Raw genomic sequence first — 25,851 nt, forward strand, 5'->3', positions numbered from 1 at the left:
CAGTCTCACACAATCAACCAGTGTGTAGTGTGTCTAATGACAAACTCAATACACCACAGCCAGGAAACAGAACCGTAAGTCACTCCTCACTCTGTAAAGAAAATGTTTGTGTGTGTGAGTGTGGATTCTTTTTAATCTGACCCCCCCACCAGTCTCTTCCTGCTGTTATTCAGCACTTGCAGGACATGGCTGCTTCCTGTCTGAGTAAGAACTTCCTGTGGTGTACAGGATGTTGTGGAACAATGTGGATCTCTTCACATAGACCAACCAGGCTTCCTTAGACTTCAAAAAGCCCCAACGTTAGCGACATTCCCAAAAGGCCACAGATCAGCCTTGTTAAGCAATTTCATCTACAACCTTGGCATGCCTTCCAGTCCCCAATTCTTAGCGGCCTATTCCCTTTTCCGTAGGTCCTTGGAAGGGACAACATTCCTGAAGCATTGTAGTAAAAGAAACAACACAAGGTATTTTTGAGGGGGGTGCTTCCATATGACTATTATTAGCTATTGGAATTATTCTTCATTCCCGGCCCGCCTGTCAACGGTAGCAGTGAGACATTCATCACAGCCAGTGCAGCTCTGATGAGAAATTCCTTTGACAGCGAAGAAAAAAGTAAAGGGGGAGACAGGGGAGACCTGACCCCTCGTCTGACAGTGACAGGAGAAGGAAAAGAGGAGAAGGGGAGAGGGAGGGGGAGACCCGAAGACCTGACCCTAAATCTAACCTAGGGTATTTACGCTGAAGGTAATCTCAGAGGTGGAGTTCAGCCATCAGCAAGACAAAAGGGCAGTTTGTGGAAAGTTGTAGCAGGGAAATAGGGAAGAGAGGGACCTGGGAGGAATGGTGTAAACGGCATTCCGCTTGAGGATGGAGGGAGAGACAGAGAGAGCAGCTGGGGAATGATGCGGGTCAGTCATGGTCACTGCGGGTCACACTCCACCTCTCAACTGAGGTAAACAACACCTAGATCCTCACATGGTCTTCTCAGGAGACTGTGTGCGAAATACATCCCTACACCATGTATCACAACAGGGGAAAACAACACCAAGCTCATCATAAGATAACACAAGGATATTTTGCAGTTGGTTTCTCCATTAACACTGCATTAGTTACCGTATATACATTACAACAGAGCTACACACCAGCTAGCACGTCATGGAAGAACAGTGTAACTTTGTAGCAGGCTTATAGGCTACATATTATAACCAGTAATACAATTGAATCCTAGTTTTTCCCCACGTACATATTTTCAAAGCATAGAAATGTTTAAAACGTGGATTAGAATATACTATTACCTTGCTCTCCATAGAAGAAACCTATTGAACAGAATAGCATGGAGCCCAATTCCAAAGCAGTATCGGTAGACTGGTTTCCAGGCTCGGAGTTTCAAGAGCAGTAAATTGCTCTTTCTTTATCATCTCCACACATAAGTTCCTGTGTCTACTTTGCTGTCTAAGCCAGAGATATATCAGTACAATGTCAGGACATGAGAAAAGAGTGGTACATGATTGGCAGAACAGTCCCAATTCACAGGCTAATGCATGCCCTCAACTCAATGCCAATCAAAAGTTAGTTTGTTACTGTATTCATTAGTGAAAAACCACATATACCAAAGTGGAAAGCTCAAGCTCCTGGACATCAATGTAACGATGTACGCTGAAAGTCTGGAAGCAAGGTCAGAGAGTGAATACATTTAATAAATTAAAGAACAAAACAAGAAACACAAACAGCGCACCGACTTGGAACAGGAAAATGACAACTGGGGATGAAACCAAAGGGAGTGACATATATAGGGCAGGTAATCGAGAAGTGTCATTATGCGCCTAACGCTGGTGACAGGTGTGTGCCCTAACGAGCAGACTGCCTGCTGACCTAGAGGCCGGAGACGGAGCACACGTGAGAGTACTCCCTCCCCAATGCACAGCTCCAGCCGCAGGACGCTGACCAAGATGACAATCCTGGGGATCATGAGCGGACCGGTCAACTCTGCTAACGCACGGGAACCTGTCCTTCTGGCTGAGGCTTGGGAGCATGACGACCTAGAGCGCCGGAGAGAGATTATACGTAACAGTACCCCCCCCCCCCAGCGTTTTCGGCTCCAGCCGCAGGAAGCCAACCACAGGGACGATCCCGGGGTTCCGGAGCGGACCGGTCACCTCCACTGAGGCGCAGAAACCTGACGAACCGGCTGTGGAATGAACATGATGAGCCGGCTGAGACCTCCCCGGTTACCCCGGCTGAGGCATGGGAACCTGTTCACCCAATTTCAGCATGGGAGCCTATCGAACCCGCTGAGGCATGGGAGCCTACAAACCGGCTGAGGCCTCCCAGATAGCTCCGGCTCCAACACTCGGGCCCGACATCACCCCAAACACAAAAACAAAAACAAGAAGAAAAAACCCACTCCATTATGCTTCCCTTTGATGAGTCGTCATTCTGTAACGTTGGACGTTGAAAGTCGGCAAGCAAGGTCAGGGAGTGAAAACATTTATTAAATAAAAAACCAAGAACCACAAACAGTACACAGACATAGAACAGGAACAATGCCGCCTGGGGGAAGGAACCAAAGGGAGTGACATGTATAGGGCAGGTAATCAAGGAGGTGATGGAGTCCAGGTGAGTGTCATTATGAGTCTAACGCTGGTGACTCACCTTTATTTAACCAGGTAGGCAAGTTGAGAACAAGTTCTCATTCACAACTGCGACCTGGCCAAGATAAAGCAAAGCAGTTCGACAGATACAACGACACAGAGTTACACATGGAGTAAAACAAACATACAGTCAATAATACAGTATAAACAAGTCTATATACAATGTGAGCAAATGAGGTGAGAAGGGAGGTAAAGGCAAAAAAAGCCATGGTGGCAAAGTAAATACAATATAGCAAGTAAAACACTGGAATGGTAGTAGAAATTAATTAATTAATCAATTAAATACAGTTGGGAAAGAGGTAGTTGTTTGGGCTAAATTATAGGTGGGCTATGTACAGGTGCAGTAATCTGTGAGCTGCTCTGACAGTTGGTGCTTAAAGCTAGTGAGGGAGATAAGTGTTTCCAGTTTCAGAGATTTTTGTAGTTCGTTCCAGTCATTGGCAGCAGAGAACTGGAAGGAGAGGCGGCCAAAGAAAGAATTGGTTTTGGGGGTGACTAGAGAGATATACCTGCTGGAGCGTGTGCTACAGGTGGGAGATGCTATGGTGACCAGCGAGCTGAGATATGGGGGGACTTTACCTAGCAGGGTCTTGTAGATGACATGGAGCCAGTGGGTTTGGCGACGAGTATGAAGCGAGGGCCAGCCAACGAGAGCGTACAGGTCGCAATGGTGGGTAGTACATGGGGCTTTGGTGACAAAACGGATTGTACTGTGATAGACTGCATCCAATTTGTTGAGTAGGGTATTGGAGGCTATTTTGTAAATGACATCGCCAAAGTCGAGGATTGGTAGGATGGTCCGTTTTACAAGGGTATGTTTGGCAGCATGAGTGAAGGATGCTTTGTTGCGAAATAGGAAGCCAATTCTAGATTTAACTTTGGATTGGAGATGTTTGATATGGGTCTGGAAGGAGAGTTTACAGTCTAACCAGACACCTAAGTATTTGTAGTTGTCCACGTATTCTAAGTCAGAGCCGTCCAGAGTAGTGATGTTGGACAGGCAGAGCATGCATTTAGTTTTACTTGTATTTAAGAGCAATTGGAGGCCACGGAAGGAGAGTTGTATGGCATTGAAGCTTGCCTGGAGGGTTGTTAACACAGTGTCCAAAGAAGGGCCGGAAGTATACAGAATGGTGTCGTCTGCGTAGAGGTGGATCAGAGACTCACCAGCAGCAAGAGCGACCTCATTGATGTATACAGAGAAGAGAGTCGGTCCAAGAATTTAACCCTGTGGCACCCCCATAGAGACTGCCAGAGGTCCGGACAGCAGACCCTCCGATTTGACACACTGAACTCTATCAGAGAAGTAATTGGTGAACCAGGCGAGGCAATCATTTGAGAAACCAAGGCTGTCGAGTCTGCCGATGAGGATGTGGTGATTGACAGAGTCGAAAGCCTTGGCCAGATCAATGAATACGGCTGCACAGTAATGTTTCTTATCGATGGCGGTTAAGATATCGTTTAGGACCTTGAGCGTGGCTGAGGTGCACCCATGACCAGCTCTGAAACCAGATTGCATAGCAGAGAAGGTATGGTGAGATTCAAAATGGTCGGTAATATGTTTGTTGACTTGGCTTTCGAAGACCTTAGAAAGGCATGGTAGGATAGATATAGGTCTGTAGCAGTTTGGGTCAAGAGTGTCCCCCCCCCTTTGAAGAGGGGGATGACCGCAGCTGCTTTCCAATCTTTGGGAATCTCAGACGACACGAAAGAGAGGTTGAATAGGCTAGTAATAGGGGTGGCAACAATTTCGGCAGATAATTTTAGAAAGAAAGGGTCCAGATTGTCTAGCCCGGCTGATTTGTAGGGGTCCAGATTTTGCAGCTCTTTCAGAACATCAGCTGAATGGATTTGGGAGAAGGAGAAATGGGGAAGGCTTGGGCGAGTTGCTGTTGGGGGTGCAGTGCTGTTGACCGGGGTAGGAGTAGCCAGGTGGAAAGCATGGCCAGCCGTAGTAAAATGCTTATTGAAATTCTCAATTATGGTGGATTTATCAGTGGTGACAGTGTTTCCTATCTACAGTGCAGTGGGCAGCTGGGAGGAGGTGTTCTTATTCTCCATGGACTTTACAGTGTCCCAGAACTTTTTTGAGTTAGTGTTGCAGGAAGCAAATTTCTGCTTGAAAAAGTTAGCCTTGGCTTTTCTAACTCCCTGTGTATAATGGTTTCTAGCTTCCCTGAACAGCTGCATATCACGGGGGCTGTTCGATGCTAATGCAGAACGCCATAGGATGTTTTTGTGTTGGTTAAGGGCAGTCAGGTCTGGGGAGAACCAAGGGCTATATCTGTTCCTGGTTCTAAATTTCTTGAATGGGGCATGTTTATTTAAGATGGTTATTTAAGATGGTTAGGAAGGCATTTTTAAAAAATATCCAGGCATCCTCTACTGACGGGATGAGATCAATATCCTTCCAGGATACCCCGGCCAGGTCGATTAGAAAGGCCTGCTCGCTGAAGTGTTTCAGGGAGCGTTTTACAGTGATGAGTGGAGGTCGTTTGACCGCTGACCCATTACGGATGCAGGCAATGAGGCAGTGATCGCTGAGATCTTGGTTGAAGACAGCAGAGGTGTATTTAGAGGGGAAGTTGGTTAGGATGATATATATGATGGTGCCCGTGTTTAAGGCTTTGGGGAGGTACCTGGTAGGTTCATTGATCATTTGTGTGAGATTGAGGGCATCAAGTTTAGATTGTAGCATGGCTGGGGTGTTAAGCATGTTCCAGTTTAGGTTGCCTAGCAGCACGAGCTCTGAAGATAGATGGGGGGCAATCCGTTCACATATGGTGTCCAGAGCACAGCTGGGGGCAGAGGGTGGTCTATAGCAGGCGGCAACGGTGAGAGACTTGTTTTTAAAGAGGTGGATTTTTAAAAGTAGAAGTTCAAATTGTTTGGGTACAGACCTGGATAGTAGGACAGAACTCTGCAGGCTATCTTTGCAGTAGATTGCAACACCGCCCCCTTTGGCAGTTCTATCTTGTCTGAAAATGTTGTAGTTTGGAATTAAACATTTTGGAGGTCTTCCTAAGCCAGGATTCAGACACAGCTAGAACATCCGGGTTGGCAGAGTGTGCTAAAGCAGTGAATAGAACAAACTTAGGGAGGAGGCTTCTAATGTTAACATGCATGACACCAAGGCTATTACGGTTACAGAAGTCGTCAAAAGAGAGCGCCTGGGGAATAGGAGTGGAGCTAGGCACTGCAGGGCCTGGATTCACCTCTACATCGCCAGAGGAACATAGGAGGAGTAGAATAAGGGTGCGGCTAAAAGCAATAAGAATTGGTCATCTAGAACGTCTGGAACAGAGAGTAAAAGGAGGTTTCTGGGGGCGATAAAATAGCATCAAGGTATAATGTACAGACAAAGGTATGGTAGGATGTGAATAGAGTGGAGGTAAACCTAGGTATTGAGTGATGAAGAGAGAGATATTGTCTCTAGAAACATCATTGAAACCAGGAGATGTCATTGCATGTGTGGGTGGTGGAACTAATAGGTTGGATAAGGTATAGTGAGCAGGACTAGAGGCTCTACAGTGAAATAAGCCAATAAACACTAACCAGAACAGCAATGGACAAGACATATTGACATTAAGGAGAGGCATGCTTAGTCGAGTGATCAAAAGGGTCCAGTGAGTGGAGAGGTTGGTTGGGGGTCACGGCGATTTAGACAGCTAGCCAGGCCATCGGTAGCAAGCTAGCATAGGATGGAGATCTGTTGTTAGCCACCTTTTGCGTTCCCTCAGTAGATTAGTGGGGTTCCGTGTGGTAGAGGGGATTAATCCAAATCACTCAACAGCAACAAAAATAAAAACAATAGATATAGTTATAGAGGCCCAAGAAGAAAACATAATAATAATAAAAAATAAATAAATTGTCCGATTGTCTATTCAGATAGCAGCCGGTAAGACAGCTAACGGTTAGCAGGCCGCAGATGGGCGTTCAGGTAACGTCGCAACGGAGGAGCCAGCCGGATCTCCTTCGGGTAGATAACGTCGGCAGTCCAGTTGTGAAGGCCCAGTGGGGCTCCGCGTAGGCAGTAAAACGGGTCCGGATAGGTGACTGCAGCCCAGGAGTGATTGATGGAACTCAGGAGTGATTGACGGAGCTGGCTAGCTCCGGAATAATTGATGTTTGCTCCATAATCGACGAAAGCCGATAGTCACAGCTAGCTAGCTGTGAGATCTGGGTATGAATGTCCAGAGAGCAGTTGAAATCCAGGGACACGGAGAGAGAAATTGGTCCGGTATGTTCCGTTCCGAGCCGCGCTGCGCCGTACAAAACTGGCGATAGATTTTCGAGCTAAAGGATAGCAGATGACCACAAACCGTGGTTAGCTGAATACTAACGATTTGCCAGTAAAGAAGCTAACTAGCTTCTGAACTAGCTTCTGATTAGCTTCGGGATTAGCGTCTGGGCTAGCTTCTGGCTAGCTCCTGGCTAGCTTCTGGCTAGTTTCTGGCTAGCTTCTTGGAATTTCTGGCTAGCTTCTTGGAGGATTACAGATTTGAGGTAAATAATACTTTTTTATAAATATAAATTGGTGAGGGGGGTTGCAGGAAAGTGTTTTGAAGATGAGTTGATGGAAAATAAAAATAAAATGTATGTGAAAAAAGTTGTAAATATATATATATACAGGACACGACAAGACGAGGACAAAAGACGTCTGAACTGCTATGCCATCTTGGTACGTGACAATCAACTACTGTGGAAAAATGATTTATGGCTAGAAATTCAAAAATGATATTAAAATACCTCATCAGAAGCTTATTTAATAGACATTTTTATATCAATATCAAATAATTGTACATTTACTGACACAGACCATAATAATCAAGTTCCTTACTATAATAGAGTTCCATGAAAATGGGCAAAAATAGCTTTTTAGCAAAAAACTATTTCTCAGGCAAGAATTTTGTAGGACTGTCTGGGAGTGGTCTGACTGGGGAGGGGAAAATTGAAAACTAGCTGTTATTGGCAGAGGTCTGGAACAACTAGCTGTTATTGGCAGAGGTCTGGAACTCTCTTTGTTATTGGTCTATTAACCAATTTACCGCATGGCGATGCCACCACGGCAAGCCGAACCTCCCGCCCATGCATACATGCTGATTAGGTCTTGTGTAGATTGTATTTTCAACCAGCAACTATCAGGAATTAACACTGGTAAAAGAAATCACACTTTTACAGTGTTAGTTTTATCAGCTGTTGTACAATATGATACAGAACACAGGGAAAAGCATTATTTTGACTGCACTGGGTCTTTAAACATTGGCATTCCTGAAATGAGATTTGGAAGATGAAGTAAGTGCTGGATAATGTGGTTCTTTTTGGGTTAGTAGCACATGGCTAGAGAACAATATCCTTTTCTCTGTAGCACAGACCGTGTTGTGTTACCATTGGATATGGAGACATGACCACGGGTACATTATGGTCATATAAAGTTCAGATGAGTTATGAAACTTGGTTAATTAACGTCATGTACTCCATGAGGTAGTTATGAGCATGAACAGGTCAGATAAAGGGTCAAATAGATAGTGAGTAAACAAGGAGATGAATATGACATAGACGTTGTACTGTTTGACCATCAACATGATCTATTGGTTGTATCGTGCTTGTGGGAAAAGGACTGGGCTATCTGTTGTTATTCAAGGTGCTTTGGAGTGCATCCTAAATGGAAACCCTGCCCTCTATGTAGTCATATAGAGCCTTATGGGTCCTGGTCAAAAGTAGTGCACTAAATAAGGAATTGGGTTCTATTTGGGAAGAAGCCGTGTTCTCTCTGTGGGATCAATGTGCTACACACAGAGATAGAGAGAGCAGGGTGTTCTCTCAGCTAATGTCAGTGATGAAGACTCCCCAACTGGCTGTATAACACCTCCTAAACACAACACCACCACACACACTCTCTAACACAGTTGTTAGGAGTCAGGGTGACATAGGGATGGAATTACCTGACATCTCCCCAGGCAGGGAACAGGGTTACAGAACAGGCTGTACTGAAGAAGATGATGGAGTGAGATACAGAACAGGGAGTGAGTAAGAAGGAGATGGACCTCTGGGCAGTGGAGGGTGGGACTGAGGGATGAGAGAAAGAGAGAGAGAGAGAGAGAGAGAGAGAGAGAGAGAGAGAGAGAGAGAGATGAGAGAGAGAGAGAGAGAGAGAGAGAGAGAGAGAGAGAGAGAGAGAGAGAGAGAGAGAGAGAGAGAGAGAGAGAGAGAGAGAGAGAGAGAGAGAGAGAGAGAGTAAAACCTCACAACGTAACTATGAGCTTGTGTAACCTGGCAACGGAGTATGGAGAGAAAGATCTGCCTTAAAACTCCCTGCGTGGAAGTGTGTGTTTATTGACTGGTGAACGGCTTGTTCACGGACATAGTGAGTGTGTCTCATCCCTCTCTACACAATACTTGCCAAAGCACTGCTATGGCAACCGGTGTCATTAACGCACCCAACAGGCAGTCACTACCTACACAAACACACATGCACACACATACACATCCACACGCAAACACACTGCATGGAGGGTGAAGAGAGGGGCCTGCTGGATCTTCTCCCCACAGCCAGACGTCAAAGGCTAGTTTGTTGTGGATGTCTTGTTGTGGACACCACACAACCTCCTATGCCAACCCACGCCTGTACACTACACACTCAGAGGGAAATTAGGTAGGTAGTGACAAGAGGTTTGTTGGGAAGAGAGGAGCTGGACAGAGAAGCTTACATCCCTCCCTCACTTGGCAATGGCAGTCCTGTCAACCTTTTCAAGTCTCTTCTGAACTTTGGGCCTGGGTGACTGTTAAGTTGAGCACTTAAGGACAAAAAAAAGCTGTATGCAAATAGAACATGATTGATCTGAGTGCACTGTCCACCTCTCCCTCAGTCCCTCAGCTCTCCTGCACTTTATAAGGCCTTAGAAGCAAATCCCCACTCACCAATGTTCTTCCACACTGTTCCTGAATCAGTGCCAAGCAACATTTCGTTCTAAATGGATGAAGGCAGACTGTTCCCATAGCCCATTCCCACTGTGTCTCACAATGCTGCTTCTAAGACCCCAGCACGCTAAAGCCTCAGAGGAAGCAGCCACACAATCAACGCCACACAAACAAACAAAAGAGCTTCTCTTCATTAGCTGGGGATTACCAAGCCATTGTGGCAGGGATTTTAGAAAACATTTAATTTTAGGCTGAGGGACTGAGCTCCTGAAGAACCCTGTAGAGAGAAAGGGAGCTAACGCAAGGCTGACCTTATGGCAGGGTCAGGTCTAGAGGTTTGGTTAGTGGGGTGTGGGTTGGTACGATAAGTTATGAAAATATATGCACTCACTACTGTAAGTCGCTCTGGATAAGAGCATCTGCTGTATGACTAAAAGGTCAACATGTTAAATGGCTGGCCCACTTGGTTGCAACACCACCTGATGGGGATTGGATCTGGGAACTTTGGACAGACCGCCTGGCTGCATTCTGCAGACTACTGGGCGTGGGCATTCTGAATGGCAACTTATCATGGCTACGTCCCATGGAAAAAGGGTACCATTCATGACGTCCATAACTTGGTAGCCTGATACTGAATCCCAAGTTGACCTTCAGCTCCTAGGTACTTGTGCAGATCTGAAATTATTATATTTTAGGACAGCTATAACACATTAGGAACACCCTCCTAACATTGAGTCAAACAACCCCCTTTTGCCCTCAGAACAGCCTCAATTCGTCGGAGCATGGACTCTAGAAGGTGTCGAATGCCTTCCACAGGGATGCTGGCCCATGTTGACGCCAATGCTTCCCACACTTGTGCCAGGTTGGCTGGATGTCCTTTGGGTGGTGGACCATTCTTGACACACTCAAACCAGTGCACCTGGCAGCTACTACCATATTCCATTCAAAAGCACTTTACATTCAGCCTCTGAATGGCACACATACACAATCCATGTTTCAACTGTCTCAAGGCTTAAAAATCCTTCTTTAAACTGTCTCCTCCCATTCATCTACACTGATTGAAGTGGATTTAACAAGTTACATCAAAAAGAGATTGTAGCTTTCACCTGGATTCACCTGGTCAGTCTAGGAATCATAGCTTTCACCTGGATTCACCTGGTCAGTCTCATGGAATAAGAAATGTTTTGTATAGTTAGTGCATGTCCTATACTCTGAACTTGGTCAGCCAGAGGAGGATTCCTCTAAATGTTTCTTGCTTCCAGCTAGAGTTTTCTCTTGCCACTGTGCTACTACATGCTCTTTGTGGATTTAGGGAGGGTAATCAACATACTGAAAGTATTTTGTGCATAAGCACCGATCTTTCATTAATACACTATATATACGCAAAGTATGTGGGCACCCCTTCAAATTAGTTGATTCGGGTATTTCAGCCACACCCTTTGCTGACTGGTGTATAAAGTAGAGCACACAGCCATGCAATCTCCATAGGAACACATTGCCAGTATAATGGGCTTACTGAAGAAGTCAATGACTTTCAACATGGCACCGTCATAGGATGTTACCTTCCCAACAAGTCAGTTGGTCAAATGTCTGCTATGCTAGAGCTGCCCCGTTCAACTTTAAGCGCTGTTATTGTGAAGTGGAAACATCTAGGAGCAACAACGGCTCAGAAGTGATAGGCCACACAAGCTCACAGAACGGGTCCGCCGAGTGCTGAAATACGTCAATTGTCTGTCCTTTGTTGCAACACTTCAGAACTGCCTCTGGAAGCAAAGTCAGCACAACAACTGTTTGTCGGGAGCGTCATGAAATGGGTTTCCATAGACGAGCAGCCACACCATCTGGCAGTCCGATGGACTAATCTGTGTTTGGAGGATGCCAGGAGAACGCTACTTGCCCCAATGCATAGTGCCAACTGTAATGTTTGGTGGAGGAGGAATAATGGTCTGGAACTGTATTTCCACTGCCAGCCCTCTTAGTTCCAGTGAAGGGAAATCTTAACTCTACAGCATACAATGACATTCTAAATGATTCTGTGCTTCCAACTTTGTGGCAACAGTTTGGGGAATGCCCTTTGCTGTTTCAGCATGATAATGCCCCTTGCACTAAGCGAGGTCCATACATAAATGTTTTGTCAAGATCGGTGTGGAAGAACTTGACTGACCTGCACAAAGCCCTGACCTCAACCCCATCGAACACCTTTGGGATGAATTGGAACGCCGACTGTGAGCCAGGCCTAATCGCCCAAAATCAGTGTTCGACCTCACTAATGCTCTTATGGCTGAATGGAAGCAAGTCCATGCAGCAATGTTCCAACATCTAGTGGAAAACCTTTCCAGAAGAGTGGAGTCTGTTATAGCAGCAAAGGGGGACCAACTCCATGTTAATGCCCAAGATTTTGGAATGAGATGTTCGACGAGCAGGTGTCCACATACCTTTGGTAATGTAGTGTACTTGGCAATGGCAGATCTCGGATCACATTTCCAAATTTGTAGTGACTACAGAACTTGTCAATGTAAATGTTCATACTAATAATTATGACTGTGAATAAATGTTTCCTTATGAGGTTGAATAGTTTGTTTGACATTGAGCTGTTCAACAAAGGGAGTCTCCGATTAGATTAGAGAACTGGCTGGGTGGAGGCCAACACTGTACTGGCTGGAGCTGTCATTCCTCATCTCTCTCTCACACACGTGCGTGCACGAACACACACACACACACACACACACACACACACACACACACACACACACACACACACACACACACACACACACACACACACACACACACACACACACACACACACACACACACACACACACACACACACACACACACACACACACACACACACACACACACACACACACACACACACACACACACACGACTATGCGCACCTGTGCTCACACACGCAGGCACGCACGCACGCAAAGCAATAATATTTGGTACCTTCATAGTTGTGAAGAATAGAAAACAATGAAGACTCATTGTCAGGGTGCAGGGACAATGTCTACCATTTTTAAATGAAATGACATGTAAAAACATAGTTACACAAACAGAAGCACACAGAGTCCTCCAGTTTAACTATGGCCTGTATTATCTCTAGGAATGGCAGGAAATCTATAAAGCAGGCAGGCACATCTCTTTAAGTTGCATGACCATTCTATTTGTTTTGACAGACAGTCAGTCACAAAGAAAGGCGTCCATGTCAGAACATTCTGACACTCCTTCATAAGCCCATGAAAACCTCATTCTGATGGCTCTTCTCAGAAGACCCTCTATCGCAGTCGCCCAGATAGCCTGCTCTTTCCCCCTCATGTCAGTGTGACTGTCTATCTCCAGAGCCACAATGTCTTCCCCTTTTCCTGCCTGTCTAGCAGCATCCCCTTGGAGGAATGCACATACTTAGCTAGCATTCTCCCTGCTCTAAATGGGTCCCTCCTCGAGTCTCACAGTATATTTACCCCAGTACACTGAAGGGTATTTGGATCATGCGTTACCCATTACATCTATCTCTATCTGGGTTGGCATTCACGCCACGTAGAGCACCACACAAGCCTTCTTTCAGTTGTATGTATAGCCTAGCATCATGCGCTAACCTCGCAGAATAATGTAGCAGGGTGTGAAGAGAAAATGTGTCACAGGTCACAACTCATCCCTACTAAACCCACTTAGTACATTTTTACTGCATTAGCTCTATCTGACACTTATCCGAATGGGGTGAGGCAGGAAACGATGACCTGTGTTAGCAGGCCACATAACTCTTTGGAATGGAGTGTCTAGACCAATCAGGAATGGGCCATTGTCACTGTGGGTGAGTACAGAAGGGTTCTTTCTCTATTCCCTATGTCAGGGGCAGGAAACCCTGGTCCTGGAGGGACTTCATGTTTAAGATTGAACTGATCTGGAAGACCAGGTGTGTTGAATTTAGGCAATCACTGAACTGATCATTTAGCTCAGTTGCTCTGGTGTGGTGTCTAGTTAGAACAAAATCTTGCTGTACCTGTGGCACTCCAGGAAAAGGGCTGCCTACCCCTGATCTATGTCATCAACTACTTTTGCCCAGAGTTCTTAGGCTGCGATTCAAATCAACGCAGATAAACACCATGACACTGCGATTGACTTTTAGAATGTTTGCGCTGTATCAAAGGTGTAATCATGGTAACAGCCATAAAAACAGAAGGCCAACTTCCTCATGAATGTCTCTTTACCTTGATGCATGCTCCATCCTTGTCATTACACCTGCCTCTCTCCCCAAAAGCTGAATTCCCCCCAACCCCCCTCCTCACTTCAATCAGCTCCAGTCCCAGCAGGCCTTTCCAAGTGGCTGGCGGAACAGAAAAAGTTAGAGAGAGAGAGAGAAACTAATACGGGAGACTATTACTCAAAACAGACAACACTATGTAACTATGCCAGTGCCTTAGTTTATTCTATGACAAAGTAAGACACAGGATATGTATCATGAAGATCTATCCTTGCCACGTTAATGCCTCTTCACACGCACGCACGCACGCACGCACGCACGCACGCACGCACGCACGCACGCACGCACGCACGCACGCACGCACGCACGCACACACACACACACACACACACACACACACACACACACACACACACACACACACACACACACACACACACACACACACACACACACACACACACACACACACACACACACACACACACACACTTACTTACAGTCATACCCTCCCGTTCATCCTCTTCCCAAAACCTCCCTGCTGATGATGTTGGAAATAAACAAAGATTGGCTCATGTATCATGAGCATCATGTTTGGATAGAAGGTTGGTGAGTTCATATACGTTCTAAACCCATTTGTACTGGTCGTAAAAGGGAAGAAGAGATGGGAACCTTACTGGAGATGATTACTTACAAACCTCACAAAACCCATTGAGAAACTCCCTTGCTATAGGCCTACATCATGTATTGTGTATGTAATGTCAATAAAACATGTATTTCAATTACAATATAAACTCCAGTCAAGACAAGCTTGGATAAACCGTGAAATACCATATATCAAACACCATATATAAAACCTACATGCGCTCCAGTCAGGCATTTTTGAATGGAGAGGGGGGCCTTGGCGTGGGTTGAATGTCCTGTACACACTCACAGTTTACTCCACTCCACAAATATTTACATGTTACCATTTAGTGTTTTACTAGATGACTCCAGCTCCAGTGTCCCACATGAGACTGACCCCCTGATGACCCTTTGTCCCCTCGGATGGTCCCAGCCAACCAGAACACCGCCATATGTTTACCCAGCATCCTCGCTGTTTGGAGTGGTACACTCTTAGTAGAACCCTGTGCCAAATGCTTTAACCGTAACTGTGTTCTCTGAGACCAAAGTAAACACCAATACTGTAGACCACACAGTGTCTTTACATGTGTTTTGGAGCTAGCTAAGCTAACAGAATGAGACAATGTCAATGTAACAGTTGTTCTCTGTCAGCGTTGGACTTCACTACAACAACACTACTCTATGCACAATTCTTATCTACATCTTGATTCAGTTGTTGTTCCCTAAAGATAGAATGGTTCATGTTTAGCACTGTGTTTGCCATGCAGTGATTTGTCTGGTTAACTGTCTTTTGGGACTGTTGTTAACAGGCCTTTTAACAGCAAGGCTGTGCCCTTCACCCACTATGCCCTCTAGCTAGTAGCTGAGGAACTACATTAGAAACAAACACTGCCCAGTTTGACCCAATCCCCAGATGTTGTCAGAAAGTAGTTGAAGTTATTTGATAGAACTTGCAGAGGAAGAAATGGATGCTGACTTGACAGAGAGGACAACTACACAGAGATTACAGAGTTATAACCTCCCTGGAAAGCTCCCTGGCCTTGACTCAGAAATTCACATTTTTATCTTTCTCAAGGCCAGAACTTTCAATGAAATTGTCTTCTACTTCAATTGCTTTTCAGCCAAGCAAAACATGAAGTCTTCATCCATGAACCAACAGTCATGACCTGTATATGATGTCAAGGCACTTTCAGGTCATGACTTTGAAGACTTCATAGGGTTTGATGTTAGTGATCAACTCTTCTCTATTTTCTCCATCCGGTTCCTATTGGATAGAACAGCGAACAGCTTAACCGTGATTGAAATTACATTATAGAATAGGAGCCAAACATGTTCCGTTCTGTATTGTACTGTGACTGTGGCTCGCAACATTCCTCCCTCTCTCGCTATATCCCTCTCTCTCCCTCTCTCCCTCCTCTAGAACCCTCTATATCTTTTGTCTGGACTGAGGAAGAGAGAAGTACTGTGCATCTCTGGTGTCTGGTCGTTGTGGTCCCCACATAACCAGGACAAACTAACTGAAGACAGTCTTGTCCTGCCAGAACATGCTTATAATACTACTGCTTCTCACAAACCCCAGAAGGATGTTGCAGTTGTTGAACCAATACATAATGGTGGAGGATAGAGGGAGGATGGATGAGTTCAACATACCACCAGACCATCTTTCATCTCATCATCCATCACTCAGTGTGAGGTGTCTGTCCCCCACTGTCTCTAAAGAACACTCACACATCAGCGCATATACACACACACACACACACACACACACACACACACACACACACACACACACACACACACACACACACACACACACACACACACACACACACACACACACACAACCACTCTCATAACATGTTTTATTTAATCCTGATGGGCAGGTGTGTGTTTCTGTGCGTGTTTGTGTGTGTGTGTGTGTGTGTGTGTGTTTGTTTGTATGTGTGTGTGTATCTGTGTGTGGGTGTGGGTGTGGGTGTGAGTACATACCAGCATGTTTGTATATATTTATGTGTCAGTGCATTCTTGTGTGTGGTGCTGCATAAAAATGTAAGCTCCCTCAGTAAACACAATAAAATTCTGTTTCCCTAGCCTGTTACGATTGCATGTGTTTATGCAGCCATTTCAAACACAGATCCAACTCCCATCAACTTAATGGCTTGACCTTGTAAACTCAGGTTACCTCGGCACCTATGTCACCTGGAATGCTCTCTATGCACTTTTCTAAACACTAATTCCAAGTGTAACCCAATGACAATAACCTGCAGCTCAGTCAGACAGGTATATGAGTGTGATGTATCTGTGTGGAGGAGAAGTTGAAAAGGAGTTCAGGTACAAGTGTGACCAACGAAAAAATAAGCCATTGTGATTTAATCATCACATTGAGATTGGCTCCAACACACTCTTGGTGTGTGCCACTCTAACTCTCTTTCTCTTTCTCTCTCTCCCTGTCCGTATGAAGGGGCACTAAAGGCTTCTAACACAGGGAAAAACAGCAGAGTGGGAAGAAAGAAAAGAGGACAATAGCGTGTAAATCAGAACTATTAAAGGACTAGATAAACACCCCAGAGCAAAGAGGAAAGAGATAGAGATAGAGGAGAGAGGAGACGCGAATAGAAGAGTGGACAAGAGATGCCAACATACATACACCAACATTTGCCCTTGTCTTTCTCCATAGTGCGAGTCGATATTCATGGGATAATAAGGAATTCCCCTCGACCACGCCTATAATTTGGGGAAAACAAACATTCTTTCCCATTGACCCCAAGTGTAAAAGAGCCATGCCGAAAAGCACATGCCGAAAAGCCTCTGTGTTCTTCAAAGTACATGTAACCAGGTCAAAAATCAATGCTCCCACATAGGGAAATAAAGCCTGTGAGAAGAGCCCAGTGGCTTCAGGTTATTCAGCGTGGGAGAGTGGGAAATGTGGGGACCCGGTGTCCAAGTAGGCTGTGTGTAGCTATGTGTGTGTCAAATGTTTTGACACAGGTAAGACATTTAACTTGTTTAGCATAGTCCGTTAGTAACGTCACTCACTGTATACGTTTGTTTGTGTTGTTGGTCTTGGCTGGCTTAATGTTCCGCTAGCACTCACTCATGTGGCTGCTAGCACCGTCATGAAAAGGGGCCTGACAATATTAAGTTTTTAGTAGTGAGAACAAGGGAGAAGGCAATGTTGAAAAGTAGTGTTTAGACATGTTGTACTTTAAATTTTGCTTTGTAATTGACTAAAACAATTTAAAATTGCATTTGAAAAAGTCAAGTCTTGCTGTGAGCCAATGGAGAAACCTATCTATCTAATACCGACTGGGTCTATCCTTCTCATCTACAGTGATGTTTGGTAACCCAGAGTGACAATCGCTAAGTGACGAGGTGTCTCTGACAGCCTTGGAGAGCTTGCCATTGATCCATGGGGGAGCTATGTATAAATAACCCACAATGCCTTTCTCCCACTGTCCAATAGGAGGTGGCGCTGACGGACAAATCTATGAAATAACAATCAATATCTTCTTCATCGAAGAAAAATGTAAATGTAAAATGTAAAATGTCTGCCCGTAAATAGTTAACTCCTCCTGATGTAAATCACTGACACATCTCTCCGAAGGTTCAAGTATGTTTCCATCCATGCCACTTGGCATCTTTATGCTGACTAACTACACACTCCAGCACTTTAAAGGCTACCATAATTTGTCTACATCGTATATACACAGAAACAAGGCTCGGGGCTGGATACTGCAGTGTATAAATCCCTGTGGTGTACACCAGGGCTGACAGCACAAGGGAACTAGGTATTTTGTTGTAGCACAAGAAGAGTTTTTAACTCAGATGGACTATGTGGTAATACTGTAGGGTGTATTCATACCCTGTGTCCTACTGCACTCTATTTTGTGTAACATCAACAGAATGCAGTAATGCACATAACACAAAATAGTTCAAATTGTTGAAGTGAAATGAAAAAAATGACTTGATTCAAAACCTTCTAAAAAAACACAAAAGGAAAAGTAGTGTGTGCATATGGGTAAAGTTCACGTGTGCAATCTAAGTGTCACATGATCTGTCACATGATCTCAGTATATATACACCTGTTCTGAAAGGCCCCAGAGTCTGCAACACCCCTAAGCAAGGGGCACCACCAAGCAAGCGGCACCATGAAAACCAAGGAGCTCTCCAAACAGGTCAGGGACAAAGTTGTAGAGAAGTACAGATCAGAGTTGGGTTATAAAAAAATATCAGAAACTTTGAACATCACACGGAGCACCATTAAATCCATTATTAAAAAATGGAAAGAATATGGCATAACAACAAACCTGCAAAGAGAGGTCCGCCCACCAAAACTCACGGACCAGACAAGACATTAATCAGAGAGGCAACAAAGAGACAACCCTGAAGGAGCTGAAAAGCTCCACAGTGGAGATTGGAGTATCTGTCCATAGGACCACTTTTAGCTATACACTCCACAGAGCTGGGCTTTACAGAAGAGTGGCCAGAAAAAAGCCATTGCTTAAAGAGAAAAATAAGCAAACATGCTTGGTGTTTGCCAAAAGGCATGTGGGAGACTCACCAAACATATGGAAGAATGTACTCTGGTCAGATGAGACTAAAATTTAGCTTTTTGGCCTTCAAGGAAAAGGCTATGTCTGGCGCAAACCCAACATCTCTTATCACCCCGAGAATACCATCCCCACAATGAAGCATGGGGGTAGCAGCATCATGCTGTGGGGGTGTTTTTCATCGGCAGGGACTGGGAAACTGGTCAGAATTGAAGGAACGATGGATGGAACTAAATACTGGGAAATTCCTGAGGGATACCTGTTTCAGTCTTTAAAAGATTTGAGACTGGGACAGAGGTTCACCTTCCAGCAGGACAATGACCCTAAGCATACTGCTAAAGCAACACACAAACCATTTAAGGGGAAACATTTAAATGTCTTAGAATGGCCTAGTCAAAGCCCAGACCTCAATCCAATTGAGAATCTGTGGTATGACTTAAAAATGACAGTACACCAGCGGAACCCATCCAACTTGAAGGAGCTGGAGCAGTTTTGCCTTGAAGAATGGGCAAAAGTACCAGTTGGCTAGATGTACCAAGCTTATAGAGACATACCACAAGAGACTTGCAGCTGTAATTGCTGATAAAAGTGCCTCTACAAAGTATTGACTTTGGGGGGGGTGAATAGTTATGCACGCTCAAGTTTTCAGTTTTTTTGTCTTATTTCTTGTCTGTTTCACAATGAAAAATATTTTGTTGTGTAAATCAAATGATACAAATGCCCAAAAATCTATTTTAATTCCAGGTTGTAAGGCAAGAAAATAGGAAAAATGCCAAGGGGGTGAATACTTTCTCAAGCCACTGTATCTAATGGGATACAGTATTAACGTATAAAGTGTATCCCAAGTGGTGCAGTGGTCTAAGGCACTGCATCTCAGTGCTTGAGGTGTCACTACAGACACCCTGGTTCGAATCCAGGCTGTATCACAACCAGCTGTGATTGGGAGTCCTGTCTGGTGTAGGCCTTCATTGTAAATAAATATTTGTTCTTAACTGACTTGACTAGTTAAATATGTATATACTGCATTCTAGTAATGGCTCATCCTAAATACACCTTTTCTATTAACATACCGTCCATACTGTCTATATACACCACTATATACATATATATTTATATTCCTGACTCTGACATTGCTCATTCTGACATTTCTTAATTTCTTTCTTTTTACTTTTTGGGTCATGTGTGAAATGTTTTGTATTGCTACAGTAGGTATTGCTGTATCTGGTAAATCGCTCCATGGGACAGAGAGAACATTTTCCAATTTTATACCACATTTCAGGCATTTCTGATCATTTTTCCATGGGGCAAAGAGAACATTTTTGCTGTTTTACAGAACGTTTCCTGCAATTCTATGCCATGCTAGTGATATCTGAGTGAGAGTGATTTGAGGTCAGGGCCTTTGGGCATGTGCCCTGCATGCCCGGTCGGTGTTGGGCCATGATTAAGACAGCTGGCTAAACTAATTACCAATCCATTACTAATTACCAATCTAAAACTTGTTAGCTAACATGGCTAATTGAGTATGACTGTCAGTGACAGACATAACAAGAGAAAAACTGCTGATCTACAACCAAATGTAAATTCTTCTTTTTCTATAATCCACAAGTTCATGTCTTTAACAGCTCCAACCAAAGCACAATTTGTAAATCCCTCCAATTGGTCAAGCTATTGAACCAACTTTACCCTATGCATCTCCTCTTTTTGCAGCACATGATAGTTTACATTCTGCTTACACACAGATAGACAAGTAGACAGACATATGCACACACAAGCACCTTAAACACACACACACACACACACACACACACAATCTAGATCTCACCTAATTTAGAGATGCCATGTGATTTAGTGTGAGGGACTGACAGACCTTTTAAATAATGGAAACACAGAGCTGTAGAGCTCGATCCATGACGCCAATAGGTAGTAAAATGACTCCCAGAATCTGCCAAGACCAATAGGCTCAGCCTGCTAGCTGCATTCCTAACTCCATACAGAGAACGAAACACCATTTAAGGCTCCATGTCAGACCAACAACTAGAGCTCTCTCTCTCTATCTCTCTCTCTATCTCTCGCTTTCGCTCTCTCTCTCTCGCTCTCTCGTTCTCTCTCTCGCTCTCTCTCTGGCACTACACCGCCAGGTCACTGACATCCTCCCTGTAGGCTGACTCATCATCACCGGTGATCAGGCCTACCACTGTCGTGTCGTCAGCTAACTTAATAATGGTGTTGAAGGCGTGCGTCGTGGGTGAACAGGGAGCACAGAAGGAGACTAAGCACACACCCCTGTGGGACCCCTGTGTTAAGGTTCGGCCATTGCACAGGTGATGTTGCCTACCCTCACCATCTGGGGCCGGCCCATCAGGAAGTCCAGGATCCTAAGAGTCCTAAGCTTAGTGACGAGCTTGGAGGGTATAATGGTATAATGGTTACCTAGGTGGATGAGGGCAGTGTGCAGAGCAATTGAGAATGCGTCATTTATGGATCTGTTGGGGCAGAATGCGGAGCGAATTGCGGCTACTTCCTGTTTCTGCTTCTGCTTGTAAACAGGAAGCAAGAGTACAGAGTCACGATCTGATTTGCCAAATGGCGGATGAGGGCGTGCCTTGTATGCTTGCTTGTGGGTAGAATAGCAGTGGTCTAGGACTTTATCGCTCCTAGTCGCTGGCAACCAGAAAGGCAGCCTCTGGGTGTAGTTTTTCTGCTTGTTTATAGCCTTGTACAGTTCGTTAAGCACCAGATTGTTATTTTTTTATTGTACTGAGGTGAAATGTATACAGCAGTCACGATAACAGCTGAAAACTCCCTCGGGAGATAGAAGGGTCAGCATTTGACCATCAGGTATTCCAAGACGGGTGAACAGTGGGTCGACACTTCCACCACACTGGAATCAGCACACCAGTTGGTGCTGATGAAGTGGCAAACCCCTCCCCCCCTTGATTTTCCGACTCCCCTGTCCTGTCGGCCCGGTGAATGGAGAATCCATCGAGGTGGATAGCCGTGGGGGATATCTTGTCCAAGAGCCATGTTTATGAAAAGCAAAGAATATTGCAGTTCCGAGAGACCCGTTGGTAGCAAATCTGCGATCGGAGGTCATCCATCTTATTATCAAGTGACTGTACATTGGCCAGTAGAATGGCCTCTGCTGTGTTCTCAGATGCTTAGTTACCACCTACTAACAGCTAACAGTCACACTATTGGCCAACAGAGCTGTTTCGACCTATGCTAATTCAGTACACCAACCATACCTACTGCCTCTCTTAGCCCTTTCTCCTGCTCTTTCTCCCATTCAAACACACTCAATCACACACACACACACACACACACACACACACACACACACACACACACACACACACACACACACACACACACACACACACACACACACACACACACACACACACAACCACTCTCATAACATGTTTTATTTAATCCTGATGGGCAGGTGTGTGTATATAATAATAATACAGGTTGTTTATCATTGGCGAGTATAAGTTGAGGTGAGGTTTTGCTCCTGCTCAATGGAAAAATGTGAAAAAGAGAACCAGACACCGCTTGCCCTCTAGTGGGCAATGCTGAATACTGCAAACTCAACTGTAATGACATTCTAAGTTCTCACGTTCACCACTTGATGGCGGCCAATCTCTAAAATGTAGACAGGTTGTCTTTCCCACAGAACATACAAAAATAATATTTAAAATATTTACAGTGAATGCCTGATTTTTCCTGTATGGTCAGTCTCATATCGACACAGGTCTTTACAACATCAAATCAAATTGTATTTGTCACATCGGCCGAATACAACAGCTGTAGACCAAATATGGCATAGTTTCTTGGTACTAGTGTGTATATGGCATTAACCTATGTGATTTAGTGTGTATTTGTGTGCGCATCTGTGCATGCATGTATTTGTATGTGTGTGTGTCTGTTTGTGTGTGCGCACACTGTGTGTGTGTGTATGTGTGTCTGAGCATGGTTCTGTACTGACCTTCCTGCCAGAGAAGAGCATGCAGAGCTGGTGCATGGAGCCTCCGTTCTTGGTCAGCTCCTTCTTCAGGGTCTTAGGCGAGGGCAGCGTCCAGCCCCCCTTGTGGGCGTGTGTCGGGTCCAGGCAGTTGATGGCATTGTCTGAGGTGAAGCCAGTGGCACGTGGGTCCTGCAGCAGACTGCCCTCGCTGTGCGTGCGGCGCCGCAGGGAGTTCTGGACACTCAACCGGCCGCCGTGCTTCTCGCAGGCAGAGCCCTCCACCATGCTACGACGCTTACTGTCGCTGCGCTCTAGGTAGGTATCATCGCTGTCATCTTCCTCATCATCATCGTCATCTTCATCATCGTCCTCGTCATACTCTTCGTCGGTGTTGGGCGAGGAGAGGGCATCGGCGCTAAAGGAGCGGTCTAGGCGGAGCTCGGGGATGACGAAGGAGGATGAAGAGGAGGGGTGGGCGTTGGTGTCGGGGGGGTCTGATGGGGCTTCGTCATCTGTCGCCGGGGGTTTCACATCTCCTCCCTCCTCCTCCTCCCTCTCTCTTTCCCCTCCCTCCTCTATCTCTGCTTCCTCCTCACCCTTCCTCTCCTCCTCCCCCTCCTCCACCTCCTCCTCTCTTTCCCGCCAGATCTCAGGCTCAGTGCCCTCCATGCTCTTGCTGTCCTCCCACTCGGTGGAGGGCGGTGGGGTGGGGGGCACCTTGTGCTCCTCTCCGTCGCCCAGTGGGATGCAAACCTCCTCCAGGGGGGTGAGAAGCTCAGAGGGGTACGGGTTGCCCAGGGTCAGGGGTTCTGAGGGGCTGGAGGGGTAGGGGTAGAGGTGGTCCTCTTCAGACCCTGGCAGGGGTAGGCCTCGTCCTCCTCCCAACTCACATGGAGGGGTATCCACCTTGGGCTCCAGCATCTGGAGGGAGAGGAAGTTATAAACACTGTCACACTGCACATTTATTGCATATCAAGGGTTTGATGAAGTGGATTAGAACATGAATCACATTTATTAGCACTGGGCTAAAGCAACAGTCAACCAGAGCCCTGCTGAAATGGTCCCAATCACCTCAAATCTATTAAGACACATCCCACTTTATTAAATCAATAGAGAAACAAGCCTATACCAACACAAGGCCTGATCTAAATCTTTGCTCCTGACCTCTTATTGACAGCAATCCATTACAATCCTATTGCCCTGTTTGTGCGTTCCGTGTCTGGGAGACTAATGGCTCCCTACCAACTATCAACAGTGAAGGAGAAGCCAGTGATTTTGTTTGTATGTTGAGTTTAGCCAGGAAACAGAGGCCACGTGTGTTTATGATGACGAGATTGATACAGCCTGTTTGACTTCCCTTCATGCACTCACCACACACACACACACACACACACACACACACACACACACACACACACACACACACACACACACACACACACACACACACACACACACACACACACACACACACACACACACACACACACACACACACACACACACACACACACACACACACACACACACACACACACACACACAGCTCAGCTTTCCAGCAGTAGCATTGCTTGTTGGTTCAGACACATTCCTGGTACTTTATCTTCCTGTCTGGTGTCACACAGACACACTCTGGCCCAACCACCTCAGGGCCTCTGGGACAGACGGGAGGGAGCAATGTGGAGGAAAACAAACATGTCCTCCATAGAACCTCTTGGCTCAACTCCCCTGAGTATATCTGAAACCCTCCATCTACACCATCAACTCACCACCATCTCTTCTCCATTCATATTCACCTTTACCTTCTTTATCCCATCTCTGTTTTATCTACTGTTGCCCTTCAACCCCCTCTCATCCCATTGTCTGCCTTCTGGTGTTGGACTCTGCTGAGGGAGCTGTACTATACAAGGCAAAGCCACTGCGGCGCTACACCACACATAGTCATTATTCATTATTATTGTTTTACCTCTCTGTCTCTCCTTGTGTGTAAAGCGCTTGAACAGATTCTGTCAGAGCTAAAGTGTTGGCAAATTTCATTAGTGCGTCTAACAAAATGGTGATACTTAACATTCATTGACTTGTCTCTACTTAAATCTCAAGCAGTGATTGGGATTTTGAACAATGGAACGAGGGCGCAATTTTGTGATAATCAGGGTGAAGGAGAAAAACGTGCATTATCACTGAACTCCATTACACATTCTATTAAAACTCCTCAACTGCTGCACTCTACTGAAACTGCCCAATCACTACCAACCTGACTACCTATTGTTCTCAAATACACGGCTGTAGATAAGAGTGGGACCCGGCATCCTAACACTCTTAATGTTTTGACCTCAACAATGCTAATGCTAAGCTAATAGCAGTGGCCGGCTCAAGCCTTTTATAGTGGCCCCCTTCTTGACAGCGGAGAGAACGTGTTTTGTTTTAACATTAATTTCCTGCAATTCTATACAATCTGCCATGTGGCGTAGAGAACGTATCACAGTTCTAAAGGCCCAGTGGAATCTAAAAACTAGATTTTCCGCTGTTTTATACATTTTACCGGAAACACTTGACACCCAGCATCATAAAACGTTATGCCACAGTCATAACCATGCCATAATATTTCATAACAGCTGACTTCAATAACTTGTCATAATCGGCTATAATATGGTCATAATAATATAAATAATATAATAATAATATATGCCATTTAGCAGACGCTTTTATCCAAAGCGACTTACAGTCATGTGTGCATACATTCTACGTATGGGTGGTCCCGGGAGGGTAACACTGTCATGACACATGTGTTTTGACCTGTTGTGACATATGTTTCATTATTTATGACTGGTTATGATACCTACATTAGAGTGTCAAAACCCACATAACCTACCACACAAGGTGGTTGTCAACAGTATGTTCACGTTATTTATATAAAAAAATATATAT

The 25,851-nt window shown here is 45.2% G+C and overlaps 1 protein-coding gene across 8 annotated transcripts in view; it reads right to left on the minus strand.

Moving 5' to 3' along the window:
- The window catches only part of LOC118387534 (regulator of G-protein signaling 3-like), a 217,559-nt gene that overhangs the window by 40,065 nt on the left and 151,643 nt on the right, over positions 1–25,851 (minus strand). For all 8 annotated transcript variants that reach the window (XM_052459849.1, XM_052459847.1, XM_052459846.1 and 5 more), the window contains one exon: positions 22,945–23,844. In XM_052459849.1, coding sequence (XP_052315809.1) covers positions 22,945–23,844 — 900 coding nt within the window. The remainder of the gene's footprint in view (positions 1–22,944; positions 23,845–25,851) is intronic.

Source organism: Oncorhynchus keta, chromosome 13, assembly GCF_023373465.1.
Source record: "Oncorhynchus keta strain PuntledgeMale-10-30-2019 chromosome 13, Oket_V2, whole genome shotgun sequence".
Classification (NCBI taxonomy): Eukaryota; Metazoa; Chordata; class Actinopteri; order Salmoniformes; family Salmonidae; genus Oncorhynchus; species Oncorhynchus keta.